The 14,567-nt window shown below is 43.3% G+C and overlaps 1 protein-coding gene across 1 annotated transcript in view; it reads right to left on the bottom strand.

The window, feature by feature from the left end:
* The window catches only part of LVRN (laeverin), a 34,139-nt gene extending 21,544 nt beyond the window's left edge, over positions 1 to 12,595 (bottom strand). Inside the window, exons 1-6 of the mRNA XM_065744303.1 lie at positions 12,006 to 12,595; positions 7,832 to 7,974; positions 6,876 to 7,015; positions 5,560 to 5,686; positions 3,637 to 3,791; positions 2,000 to 2,113 (exon numbers count right to left, since the gene is read on the bottom strand). Coding sequence (XP_065600375.1) covers positions 2,000 to 2,113; positions 3,637 to 3,791; positions 5,560 to 5,686; positions 6,876 to 7,015; positions 7,832 to 7,974; positions 12,006 to 12,595 — 1,269 coding nt within the window. The remainder of the gene's footprint in view (positions 1 to 1,999; positions 2,114 to 3,636; positions 3,792 to 5,559; positions 5,687 to 6,875; positions 7,016 to 7,831; positions 7,975 to 12,005) is intronic.
* Positions 12,596 to 14,567: the final 1,972 nt, after the last annotated feature.

Consider the following 14,567-nt stretch of genomic DNA (forward strand, 5'->3'; position numbering starts at 1 on the left):
TAATTTCCCCAGCTGTCCCATGACTGGATAGGTGAAGAAAATATACTGACATACTGGATAGGTGAAGAAAACCAATACATTTTTAAGATACTGCAAGCCACTTTTGACACATGCACTTATCAAGGAGAAGGACAAAAGGCTTTTAATTAATGGGATCAAATTTGTTGACAAATTTTTCTTTTTTGTTAGCAGCTAATACATTTAGTTTTCCAGATTTGCTTTGTAATTATTTGATCAGCAGCCCAAGATCTAGTGGAAAGCCAGCTGATAGTGGTGCACCTCAGGGTTCAGCCCTGCTTAACATTAATGGTTTGGACAATGGAGTAGAGTACACTTCAGCTCTAGCAAATGCCAGGGGACATGCAGTTGAGAAGATTTGCAGAAAAGAATCCTGGGTGGATACCAAGTTGAACATGAGCCAGCAGTGTGTCCTTGCTAAAAATTAGGCCAATGGTGTCCTGAACTGTATTAGGCAAAGCCTTGCCAACAGGTAGAAGGAGATTACCTTTCCCCTCTGCTCACCACTGGGGAGCATGGGGCCCACATCTTGGTTACCCTGTACCAGAGAGACATGGAGCTGCTGGAGAGAGTCCAATGAAGGGCCATGAAGATGACAAAGGGTCTGGAGAACCTATCCTATGAGGAGAGGCTGAGAGAGCCTCTTCAGCCTGAGTAAGAACAAACTCAAGGCAATCATACAATGTATTTACCTGAAGGGAGGATGCAAAGAGGACAGAGCCAGGATCTGTCTGCATAGTGGCAGGATGAGAGGAAATGGGCACAAACTGGAGCCCAGGATGCCCCATCTGAACACTAAGCAGTACTTCTTTATTTTGAGGGTGATGGAGGGCTGACAGATAGTCTCAGTGGAGTTTTCTTCTTGGAGATCTTCAAAAGTTGCCTGGACATATTCCTAGACACCCTGCTCTGTTTTCCTGCTTGAGCAGGGCAGTGGATTCAAATTTTACTTTGTGGACGTAAATAAGATGGCACCTACTGACTTTTAGATAGGCAACCTTGTAAATTAGTAAATTAAAATTAAAAAGGAGACAATTACCTATTTCCAAATGAAAATTCAGTGGCCTCTGTTATTTTCAGTGACACTAAATGTTAACATTCAAAGTGAGTTGTTTCAACAACTCAGAGGAGGCTAAGGTTCAAAGGAGGAGGCTAGTATCACCTAAAGGAGGAGGCTACCCATCACCTAAAAATCTTTCTGACAGAATTTGTTTGATATGCTTATATGTGCTCACAATTAAGCATGCAGTTAAGTATTTTGCTGAATTAGATGAGACAAATGCTCGGTATTCCATCTGAGCCTAATGAAGAGCTCATTGGATTGACTGTAGCCTCAGACCTTCCTAGCCCAATAGCTTCTCCTTCCTTCAGAACCTGAGGGCCATGTATAGACATCTCTGATTGTGCCTGAAAGTGCACTTCAACTGTCAGCAGCATTTATCTTTCTGCTGCACATATCAACAATGGATGAAGTTCTGCAATACAGCATGGGATTTATGTTTATTTCTATTTGGTCAGAATAGGAAGGAGCTATTCTCAACTTAGTGTACTATCTGCACTACATTTGCCTTATCCACAACGAAACTTCCATGGACCCACTGGAGTAAGACAACCTAACTTAGCCACTGCCCATTAAAAGCACCCAGCTTCAAGCAAAGAGCCTGGAAACACTGGCAAACAATCAGCTACAGAATCTAGGAGGAAACAGATGGGCTTATTACAGTAAAGACCTGCGGCAAAACATCAGACCAGTTCTTCCGCTCCTTCTTACCACAGAATCTCAACTGCCCAGCTGTAACAGCCATCCAGGAGATGAGAACCCTCAAGGAAAGAGCTGAGACCTGATGGTCATTTGCAGGGGAATAAAGCTGCTAACACCATTATTTTATTAAATCTCATCTCCTACAATCTTCCTTTCCTTCTTCCAATACTGGAACTTCAGTGCCTTAGCTTACTGTGGCCAGTAATTGCTGGTACTTACCAGTGAAATCTTGGGTTCAACAAAGGTAGTTCCCAGGTTCTCAAAGTATGATGCTAGACCCTCCTTAAGCCATAGATCATTCCACCAGTTCATTGTTACCAAATTTCCAAACCACTAAAACATAAAGAAAATAGGTCTCAACATCAGTTTAGATTGTTGTTTTCAATTCTTGTAGGTTAAACACACATATCCACACTGAAGGAATTTTATTTGATGTACAGCTGATATAACCAGCTGAATAAAATGATGGATATTCCTGCAAATAGTGAGAATTCAGTAGGAAAAAACTGCATCTTGGTGAAAGTCGTAAGTCAGTTATTTTTTAAATGCTTCACCTACCATTTCATACCATGTGCACATCACTGTATCATGCCAGTCTCTTGCTATATTTAAACACTCCCCCCATAAAAGTGAAGATCAAATCAGGCTACTATTAAAAATGCATCATTTATGAAAATTTACAAACACATCTTTCCAAACAGTCACGGATAAATAAAACAATAAATGTTGTATTTCTATGTCCTCAAAAAGGGGATGATAAACAGAATTGGGGAAATGATATTTTCCAAAACCAGCAAATCCCTGTCCTTTTGATCAATAAAACTTGCACAAAAGATGTGTACTCAGCTCCAATTTAACAACAACAACAAATAAGAAAGAAAATTAAAAAAAACTGCACAACAAAACCCTGATCATTTGAGGATCTGTACTTTATCTGTTAAATCTTAAAAAAATAGGACTACACCTTAAAAAAAAGTTTTATTAGCTGCTGACACATACATAGGTCACTCTAAAAGTAATGCCTATCATTTATCTGCACAGAAACTACATCAGATACAGGGAGCACAGCAACACCATCTGACAGAGTAAACTGTCAGCTGCAAATCGCTAACTTTCAACACCAAGAGCCATGCATATTCACCAGCAACAAGAAAGAGACTGCATATTGCACTCATAAAATTCTGTACCGTCAGAGTTGACCCATTGTTGCTGTCACCACTGCTCAAACACTCCACCCACCACTTCACTGTGCTCACTGTGCTGTTTGGTTTCCATAAACATTCAGAATGCATCAATGAATGTCAGTGGGTGCAATCTCCATTGCATGGTGAATTAAGTTACATTATGATTGCAAACAAAATCTCTGAGAATCTGTATGAAAGTGTGTAAAATGTGTTAACACTGTATTTGTCTATGGAATCATAAGCTCTGCTACAGAATAACAGTCCTTTTGCAGCCTGTACCTGCACCCCCGCTATGAAATAACACAGAATCCAATAAGAATGCAGCATACGGACAGTACTGTCATTCCCACACCCCTACACTATTTTCTAGTGTACATTCAGTTATTGCGTACAAAAAAACCCACATAAGCAGTCCACTAGAAATTTTGTATCAGTGAGACATATGCAGTCGGTATGCAGTTTGTCATATGACAGAATAAGACAAATTCTGCTCTTAATGTTGATGTATCAATTGAACTTTTGGTCGTAAGAACAGTCCTCCAGTTTTCTAGTGCTCACACCCCATACAGTTATTCACTCTTTTTCATCAGTAATCAGTGACTGCGTAATCATCAACTGAAAGGAAATAACATTACAAACAAACATATGTAGTGATTTTTTTATACCACGTGCCTGGTGTGCTAGCTCATGTGATATAATTGTGGCAATAACTGTCTTTCTGACTGTGAATTTATCACTTGGGAGGTATAGCAATGCTGGTTCCTCAAAAGTCATTAGTCCCCAGTGTTCCATAGCACTTTCTCCAGGGTTAGGTAGTGCAACCAGATCTAAATGGATACAAACAGGAAAAAAATATATATTTAAAAAATTTTAGAGGCAAAATGCTCACATGATTTTATGCTGGATAATTATTCAGTGTGCAATTAAAAGGCATTACATTTGTACACCCCATCCCTCCTTTTTTATTTCTTCTTTCGTTTTTTTTTAATACTTTTTTTTTGCTAGATTATGGCAACACCCTCAAAAATGCTAAGTGAAATCTCTTCTTGTCATCACTTTCATCTATAATTACCACTATTCCAGGAAGCCATACAACAAATTCCCACAGAACCCAAATTTGTACTGTATCTTGTTCACATAGATGTTCTGAAAAAAAAAAAAAAATGATGGCTGAATTCTATGCATGCTAGGGTACATACTCCTGGCTCTCAGAGATCTTGCTCTGTATCAACTTCTCTTGCATTTTGTGAAAGATGATAGTCACCTTTGCCTTCAGCCAATGAATTATTTTGAGGGGAAAAAAAAAAGCCAGGCTTATCACTGCGGGCTTGCAGCAAAGCCAGTTAAGGGGGAGAAAGGTCTCTTATAATTGTATTAAAAGCAGTTCAAAGCAAATTCATTAACATCTCTAAACTTGAGCAGTTGAAAGCAAATTCATAAATATCTCTAAAATGCAAAATTAAAAATAAATTCAGTTTGTGTTCGCAGCAGAAATCTCTAGCACTTGTATGAAGCAATGCTTGGTTAATATAATCCTAATGATTTGTAAGGGAAACTTCAAAGCAAGTTAAGTGGAAATGTAGCTGGTATGTGCAAACAATATGTGTAACAGTATTATAAAATTCTGTGAAGCTGTGAAATTGCATCTGTCAGGAGGCCTGAAATACTATTTTCTATGTCAGTAATATTTTTATAATAATATATCAACTCACCAACAGTGCTGCTAAACAGACGAATGCACCAGTGAAAAATAACTGCCTACAATCCTTGCTTACCTTGCATGATTATTAAGATATCAATATCTGAAAAGAGCACCAACTGCATGTGATACATTTTCCATAAGAAGTATAATGAATAATTCTGAGTGTTATTCTAAGTACACGGGAGATAATACATTTAGACAGGTGAAAATTTCTTTCTTTTAAATGCGAAAAAACAGAGTTACAAATCAATAATATGTCCAAGTTCAAGGAGGAAATCCTCCTCTTCAAATTCTGCAATCTATCAAGGCTATGGGCAGGTCAATTTCAATATGCCCAAACTTCTGTGCTCTCAGTATACAACCACTCTATATATGAGAGCAAGTTTCCCCCACGGCACCAATGCTGACAGTATCAAATCGTATGGAAGGACCACATGATGGCTCCCTGCTTTCTTGACTGAAGCCTGCCTTTACTAACTTAACCTGGCATTGATTTTAGACAGAAATAACATTTCTTACAGGAACCTTTCTCCAGGGAGAAATATACATGAACACACAGCCAATTCACCAATCAGATGAGGGCATAGTGAAGAAAGCAAGGAATGTTTTGGAGGAACAAGGGTTATAGTAAGTAAAGATTTACAAGGCATATGCAGGGACTTCAGCATCCCTGACTGATGTATCCCAGAATGCCACAAGTCTGATTAATTCTCTTCACTCTATAGTCCTGTCTTTGACATGAACGTAAGTGTGCTGAGATTTCAATGAGTTCAAGTTTAGGGCTTTTATACCACAAATATAGTAAGTTATAAATAGAGAACTCTGCTAAAGAACCCATTGTTTCTATAAATGTTGTATTATCAGCAGCCATTTAAGAAAATAAATAACCTCACCTGTCTTTGGCAGAGGGTAGCTGATGTTAAATAAGTCTTCCAGAAATGAAAATATTGGGCCTGTGATATTTAAAGCATAGTCAGCATACCCATTTTTAATCGCCTCTTTCCGAGCCCAAATACGTATCTGAAACAAAACAAGGAAGCATTATTTCAGGCAAGCCTTGTATTTTCTTTTTCCACACTTCTCATCTGTGAATCGCTGTTTGAAATCGCTGCCTGTACACACTAGATCACGCAATGAGTTTTATATGAACAAAATCCCAACCCACATTACTGGACCTAACAAAACATGGCCTAGAACCTAAAGCTCCAGCACTTCGTAAGAGACAAGACCTGAATCTGACTTATAGATGTCAGATAATTCTTTTATTCAATTGGAGATGCTGAAAAACTAGTCAGATACACCTCTCTTGAGCCAATGTAGCTCAGCCAGGGAACACAAGTGGTGAAGTTTTCTTGAAGAGAAACTGATACTCAGAGAGCTTTTCCTATCTGAAAATACTAAACATCTTCAGCTTTCTCATATCCTAAAACTGACAATTGGTCTCTGCTGGTAGAGAGAGAAGACCCTCTGAGCAGAAGACCCCTGTGCCTCTAAGTAATAGCAGCATTCCCTCTCTGTGTTGTTTGCTTTGTTACAGTACTGAAGAGGCAACTGCCTTTTTCCTCTGAAAAGCACTCATCTGAATGCTTAGCTGACTCCTGTCAGCACCCATCAGTCCAGGAGAAAGCTACAAGCCAGAACCACAAGCAACCAAAGTGGAAATACACAGTGGTGAAGAAAACCCTGAATGCCCTGCGGTGAAGAAGCATCAAACACAGAACTACCATTTTTGAAGGTTGAAAAATGTGCCCACTGTAGTAAAAACTTGTACACAGAAGGCTTGGAGTATGCTGTTATTCATACTGAAGTCATAACAGACATCCTTAAAGAGACCTGAAGAACAAGATATAGCTTTCCTGACTTGTCACAGCAGTGGAAATGGATACTTTTTCCAACTAAGAGAAATAAAATAATAAGATCCTGATTTTGAAGAGCAATTTCTGAAGTTTTAACAGAAAAGACTCACACCTACTTGTGGAATTGTATCTGTATACATGTATGCAATAATAAGGACAGGACAATAAGCTAACTGTTGAAAAGGAGAGCTTTCTGCGGAACTGTCTGCAGGATAAACATTAGTAGTTTTGCCACATAAGCAAATATGTTTAGAGTGGAAAGTAACAGTGAATGTCTGTGGTACCTTCTGAAGCACAGCAGAGCCAACTTGTGCAGTAAATTGCTGTTGTGTGTTGTGTAGCCTTTTATTTACCTCGTTTCCTCGCTCTGTTCTATTGACATAGTCCAAATCACAGACCACAAAAGCAGTTAAGTAAGTTGACATTCTCAACGAAGTGTTAAATGTGGTAACACTCCACAGGCTTCCATTTTCATCCTTCATTTCAGATACATCTAGAAAAAAATATTAAAGAAATATTCAAGGCATTAATCCTCCAAGACAAACCAGGAATTGACACTTCCTACAGGTTGTTTTCACTTGCTTGTTTTTACATCTCTCTTAATACAGTTTATTTCTGCATTAACATCATATTCTTCCGGTAGAAGACAAGCAGCCAAATTCCTTGTTATCACCATGAATCAGCCATGGCCCTTCATGCAAACACCCAAAACCCACTCTAGAGCTTCTCTGTGGAAGTCCTGCAAGCAGAAAACACTGCATCAGTTTTAGAATGTTCACAAAGTGTGGGACAGGAGGAGCATTTCCAGAGCCTTATAGTCCTGTTAGCCTTATTTTGAATATACACAGAGGGATACGATCTCTCTGTGAGGTAAAATTTTTCTCTTTTACATATGATTTAAATACATCTTAAAAGCTACTTAGAAAGAAATGCAATTCTTTAATGCCACAGCTACTGGCTGTGCATACTGGAGCTGCTGCTTTAAGCAGATGTCATATAGGAAGACAGACAAGTTGACACCACAGTAAATGCTAAGAATCATGTGGCCTCCACCAACCACAATAAAGTACATTGCAGCTGGCAAGGATGGAGTTATTTCCATCACATACATCAATTATGAATAAATATCTCTGAATATTTAAGTTAACAAGCATAGATTTTTTGCACATTTTCAAGACATTTTCTGCAAGCAACAGAATGCTGTATCAAATGAAAGAGTTATCATCTGCTCATATAAATCACACCACTTTTAAGGTAAACTAAGGAGAGAAAAAACAAACAAATGTAAGACTCTTTACTGTTTACCTACCAATAGCAGGCATATTGGAAAGAGCCACGTAGCTTGGGTCATGGACAATTCTGATATTAAATGTGGCCTTCATGTCAGGTTCATCAAAACATGGATAAACTGTCCTGGCATACGCTGGTTCCATATGGGATGCAACCAGCATACTGTATGGAAAATATAGGTAAGATTAATCCAGCATGCTACAGCTAATCAAAACCAAGACACTGCAAATAAATATGGCAGATGCAAAGCAAGAAGTTAACTATAGAGATGAAGTGGATTTGCAAAAAGTCTGGTTATCATTTCAAGTCCCAGTTAAACTCCCCACCCAGCAGACAGCTCACTTGGGAAAAAAAAGTTTCTTATTTAACTCACTGAACTTTTCCAGATATATTTTAAATATTTAAAATATTTTTTAAATAATTTGCCTAGCTTGGTTATTCAGAGAGCATTGATTAAAGCTTTGCACACAGCAGGACAGAGCTCAGAAGTGACACAGTTTCCAGCTGTTGTAATTACAGTCTCTCCGTACACCTGCTTACGTCTCAAACACAATCTCTTATTTCATTGGCACATTTTAACTGCAAACATTGTATGTATAGAGGCTGTTAGGTAGCTGTGCTTACATGCACTTGCACAATTCCATGACATCTTGTGGAGAAGAACCCCAGTGCAAGCAGCACAGTGATGTCCCAGTGCACTGGTTAACAGAGGTAAATACAGGGGGAGGCAATTTTCTACCTTACACTCCACAGTTTTGCCTCATTTGGGGCAGATCTTTGTGGCACAGTGGCTGTAATCAAGATGTCCACTGGACATGGAATGAGCATTCCCAATGGTCCAGGTTTTAAAACAGAGTTACAGATCTGGAGAACTGGGTCCAAGTCTGGGCGCCCTGGTACAAAAAAGACAGGGATCTCCTGGAAAGAGTTCAGTGGAGGGCCACAAATCTGATAAAGGGTGTAGAGTGCCTCCCTTATGAGGAAAGGCTGAGAGATCTGTGTCTGTTCAGCCTTGAAAAAAGAAGACTCAGAAGGGATCCAATCTATGTCTATAAATACGTAAGGAGTGGGAGGCAAAGGGATGAGGATGAACTCTTCTCGGCAGTGTGTGGTGATAGGACAAGGGAAAACGGCCACAAAATGATGCATAGGAAGTTCTGCACAAAAGTTTGTAAGAACTTCTTCCCAGTGCAGTGACAGCACACTGGCACAGGCTGCACAGAGAGGTGGTGGAGTCTCCTTCTCTGGAGATGTTCAAGACCCACCTGGACACCTACCTGTGCAACTTGGGCTAGGGAGCTGCTTTGGCAGCGGGTTGGACTTGATGATTTCTTGAGGTCCCTTCTAGCCCCTACAACTCTGCGATTCTGTTCATATCAAGGCATCTTCACCAAGCATTAGAAAAAAAAGTGATTGTGATGGTTCTCAGAGCTCCACATCTGGCAGTTCAAGGGCAACAACAAGAAGTCCATAGGAAACACGCCTCCACATAAACGAACAAAGCAAGAAGCAATGCATGTGCTAACTCTGGGAAGAACAGGCAAGTAACTTGTGTGTTTACTTATTTTATATCCGATTTCTTCCAATTTAAAAATATATGTGAATGAAACCATTTAGCAAAACCTTAGGAGGCCCCAAGTATGGGAGTCCTACAGTGAGCAGCATCCTGTTCTGTGCACTTGCCATCCACAGTAGTCCTCTTCTCAGGTAAATGGTGCTTGGTATTAACACAGATCCCAAGAAAACACCAAACCTGATATTTTCTCTGATTTCTGTCACATCATTTTGATAGTTTTACTCACTGATTCATAAAAATATAGAGGTTAGAAGTTCAGGTGCTCTGCTGTGAGGCACAATTAACTGTGCCAGTGCTGCTCCAGTTCCTCTTTCCATCACTTTGGTACTCAGTGCATAAACAAATGGCAAAAATCAGCACAAACAGTGTGTTTGATCCTATTTTGTAATTCTTATTAACACAGCCATATGGAGTCAGGTGTTTGAGTAGAAGTAGCATGGGACTTTCTTTGCAGAGATGGGTTCAGCTGTCTGCCAGGCAGCTCAACCCTGTACTCTCCCTGCATGTGAAGACCTGCTCTGTGTGGTGCCTGTGGGTTTCAAGGGACAGCCTTCTCCAGCATGCTCCTGTCCTGGGCCACAGGGAACTTTCTGCTCTGATCCCGGAGCACCTCCTACCCTCGGGCACTGCCCTTGGTGCCTGCAGGGCTTCTTTCTCTCCCGTTCCACACTGCAGCAGTTTTCCTTTTCCTCCATCAGCTCTCCCAGAGCACAGCCAGTATCACTCGTGGCTCAGCTCTGCTGGTGGTAGGTCCCTTTTGGAGCTGCTGGACCTGGTCTATCCTGCCATGGGGCAGCACTGGGCTCTGCTCATGGAGTCCCCTGCTACCATACACACAGCCGGCCCTGCACAGCCTGCTCTGCAGCGATCTCACTAAGCCTGGAGCATTCTACACAAGCTTGTTCACAGCAGCGCAAGGTCTGCATGCAGAATGACACTCACATAACCTGAATTGCTTCTGTCTGAGCCAGTGCTGCTCAAGAAGGGCACAATGGTTTCTACAGCTCTCTGCCTGCTCTCATCCTGGCATAGACTCCCCCATCTATATAGAATAAAGATGCCTCTTCAGAAGAAAAGCCTTCCAGATACTTAGTACTAGTAACACAGTCATCCTTTTTTTACTTTCTTTGCTGCTGCAGTCACCGTGCAAAGTGTGATATTCACGGAGAGCACTTCCAACTTTCAGAGCAATCTTTTGCATGTCCAGTGTGATCAGATGGGTGGTACAAATTGTCATTAACAGTATAAAACACACAAAGCCTCCAACAATCACTCTGATCATGAACAGCTTCTAAGCTGAAAAGTTGGTGAAGTTTGAGTTTGATTTATTCTGTCCTCAGATATGAGGTGTGCACTTCTGAAGTAGCAGGGAGCTCTCATTGCAAACAGCCAGCCCACGGTACCTTGGCTGTGCAATTCTGCTCTGAGCTGGATTGGGGGGCAAGGTTGCCTGGCACTGAGCAGCTAGTGCAGCTCACCCAGAGGAGTAGTGCAGGTGTCTGAGCTCAGGTGAAGCTCCATGCCTCAGCTCCTCTCAAGCAAGAGGTCCTTAGTGACTCCAGAGGCACAGAATACAAAAAACACTAAAACTTCCAGTACATGGCAAAGAGACACGAGAATCTGCCTGACTGCAGATAAACAGTACATTGTGTGCTGCAGCTGATGGTTTCAGTTACAAACTAAAGTCTGAAGCCAGTGCAGGAATCAGACAGCAAAGGTCTGACAGAGCCAGGTACAAGTCCTCCCTGGAGAAAGCTACAGTGCTGCCTATGGGAGGTGATGGTATCCTTGCAGAATAGCAACAGGCTTTGTACTGGCAGCACTGAAGCTGAAAGGCACTGAATACTTTATATATCACAGGAATGATTTTAATCAATTGAAATCCAAATTCTTCCATCGTTAATTTGCTACAGCTTAGAGAACAGCTTACAGATCCTCCAAAATTAGGATGAATTGAAAAATACTGTAGTCTAGTTCAGCATTTCTTAGATGGAGCTTGTCTGATACAGAATCATAAAGCACGCTGATGCAAAATTAAACAACTAAACGATTGTTCCATTTCGATTTAAGTTACTTCAATTATGTAAATTAGGTGATATATTCGAACTTCTCCTTACATCAAAAATTGCACAAACATTCCTGTGAATGAGAGAGATAGCCAACTTACTGTGGTAATCGTTACCGAAAATCACATGGTTTCAAGAGGAACTCAACTTTAAGTTTGATGCTGCTGGTACTCATACAGTGACACACACATGGATCTTGCAGGTACCCGAACACAGCCTTCATGGAACACAACTCTGTGTACTGCTAAATTAGCTTACCTTAGTAAACTGTCAAAGAGAGGATGGTTTAAACCATCAGCAGGTTGGGAGCCAAAAACGCCTCAACCGTAACGCTGCACCCTCCACAGCAATTTGACACATCTTTAAGAAAAGAACCGTTCTGAATAACGTTAAGAGCCTTCCCTATCTCTACGCTAAGCACCTTCTTCGCAAACCCCCCTCAGCCAGAACCTCCAAAACCGCGATCTTAGGCTTCTCTTGTCTGCCGCAAACTCCCCGTCAGAGGGCAACGAAAGCACGCCCGGCGGACGCACAGGACGGCAGCGCCCTACCTGCTGCAGCCCAGGTCGGTGTAGCGGGTGAGGAAGAGCCCCTCGCGGCGCTCCCGCAGACGGCCCTGGAAGCGCAGCTGCAGCACATACCGCCGCCCAGCCAGCAGCGGCTCGCGCAGCTCCAGCACCGCCAGCTCGTTCTCCTCCTCCAGCCGCAGCCCCTCTACCTCCACGGCGGCCCCCGCGTGGGGCAATGGCCCGCGGACGGCAGCCTCGTGGGAGCGCAGGCCGGCGCTGTGCAGCACCACGCTCCGCGTGTCCCGCTGGCAGCGCACCGTGACGTTCACCTGCCCGCTGAAGCCGAGGGAGCCCTCCTGCCCCGGCCGCACCCGCGGCCACAGCTCCAGCTCGTAGTGCAGCGGCAGCAGGTCCCGCGGCAGCCGCCGCACCGAGATCCACGTCGGGGCTCCGGGCACGCCGCGGTCCGCACCGGGCGCTGCCGCGGGGCGAGCGGGGAGCGGCGGGTGCCGGCAGCGCCCGTACAACGCGGCCAGGGTCAGCAGTGCGACCAGCAGAGCCAGCAGCAGCGCGGCCACCAGCGCGGCACCGCCGCGCCCCACGTACAGCCCCGAGCCACCGCGGACACCCATCGCCGCGACACCGCCGCCGCCGTCGGCTGCGCTGCTCTTACACGGGTCGGCGACGTGGGGCGGGGAGCGGGAGCGGGGGCCGGGCCGCACCTGCGGCGGGGTAGGCGGGCGGTGGGGTGGGGATGAGGATGGATGCCCGGCTGTCTCCGGGTGCGGGAAGAGGATATCGTAAATTAATAAAACAAAATAAAATAATATTTTAAAAGGAAAAGAAAAAGAGAAGAGAAAAAGACGAGAGGGAGAGGGAGAGGAGAAAAAAAAAGAAAAGAGAAAAAAAGAAGGAAAGGAAAGGAAAGGAAAAGGAAAGGAAAGGAAAGGAAAGGAAAGGAAAGGAAAGGAAAGGAAAGGAAAGGAAAGGAAAGGAAAGGAAAGGAAAGGAAAGGAAAGGAAAGGAAAGGAAAGGAAAGGAAAGGAAAGGAAAGGAAAGGAAAGGAAAGGAAAGGAAAGGAAAGGAAAGGAAAGGAAAGGAAGAAGTAAGAAAAGGGAAAGAAAAGAGAAAGAAAAAGAAGAGATAGGAAAGGGGAGGAGAAGAGGAAGGAAATGGAGTGAGGAGAGGAAGAGGAAAGAGAAGGAAGGGAAGGGGAAGGAAGGAAAGGGAGAGGGAAGGGGAAGGAAAAAAGGGAAAGGGAAAGAGGAAGGAAAGGGGACAGGAAAAGAAGGAAAGGAAGGGGAAAGGGACAAGAAGGGAAGGGGAAGGGAAAGGAGGGAAAGGAAAAGAAGAGGAAGGGAAGGGAAGGGAAGGGAAGGGAAGAAGGGAAGAGAGAACAGATCAGTAAAATGTACAGCCAAAGTGGGCCTCCAAGTACTTGCCTGCCCCCATAGCCCCATTCCTTGCATCTTTCATCTCCTGCTCTGGACATCTACAGCACTTCACACATCACCTCCTCAGTCCTGTAGCAATCAGGGGGATCCATCCCACACCCCTACTACCTACAAGCCCTGCCAAGCTACAGCTGACTGCAAATAATTTCAGAACAAAACTTGTGTCACCTTGTGAAGCCCACCAAATGTTTTTGTTCAGTGGCATCTCCTCTCTTAATGCACAATAAGCTTTGCATGATCCAGAGCAGAAGCCAGGAACACTGGCCCTTGTGTGCCGTAACCACTGGCACTTTGTAATCTGGATTAGAAGCAGGTTTTCCCTCTCCTTTCTATTTCTCTCCCTCTCTCTCTCTTTTTAAATTTACCTTTGCTGATGTTCTGAACTCAAGCCAATCTCTTGCACTTAGCACAACAGCCACCGCAGACCCCTAAACAGGTCTGTCCACAAAACTGAAGCAGGTGGGTTGGGTCTTAAGGTCTGTCCTATTGCCACAGTTGGAGCTGAGCTGGCCAGAATGAATTCCCCTCAGAGAACCAACTGAAAGCTAATATTCCTGCTAATGCACTTGTCCATCAAGAAGGTCCTTTCCCATAGTTATGCACAGAAGACAGAGATTGCTCTCTTTGTGCCAGCCACTACGGGCCTGCAGAACAGCTCTGAGCCACCAAATTCTCTGTTTCTAGAAGAAATGTCCAGCACTGATGTTCTGCTTTTCATCACTGGAGGGCTAGGTGTCACTCTGCCAGCTGGCTGTGGGCTTTCCCACTCTTCTCCTCTCTATGCCCTTGCTGCTGTTACCCATTAGCTTCACAGCAGGATTGCTTCTGGCACTGGCCCATCTTCTTATTCCTCACACAACTGTATGTCCCTGTTTTACTCTTCCTGTACTCCCCTCCCTGTATCATTCTCATTTACCATCTGTATCCCAGCCTTCTACGCCCACACCCTTGGACCTGTTTCTCTTCTTCATTCCTGACTGCAGTGTTATTTCCAATCAGCCTATCTGACACTTCTTCCCTTTCACTCACTTTACATCTCTCTGTTCTTCATTTGATACATCAACAGCTTCTCCCTTTTCTCCTAGCACATTTGGCAGCACTAATGATTCTGCTGTTGTAAGGCTTGAGGACGAGCTCCAGCAAACCACCC

The sequence above is a fragment of the Cyrtonyx montezumae genome, unplaced genomic scaffold (assembly GCF_038088225.1).
Source record: "Cyrtonyx montezumae isolate F1298 unplaced genomic scaffold, pur_monq_1.0 scaffold_30, whole genome shotgun sequence".
NCBI lineage: Eukaryota > Metazoa > Chordata > Aves > Galliformes > Odontophoridae > Cyrtonyx > Cyrtonyx montezumae.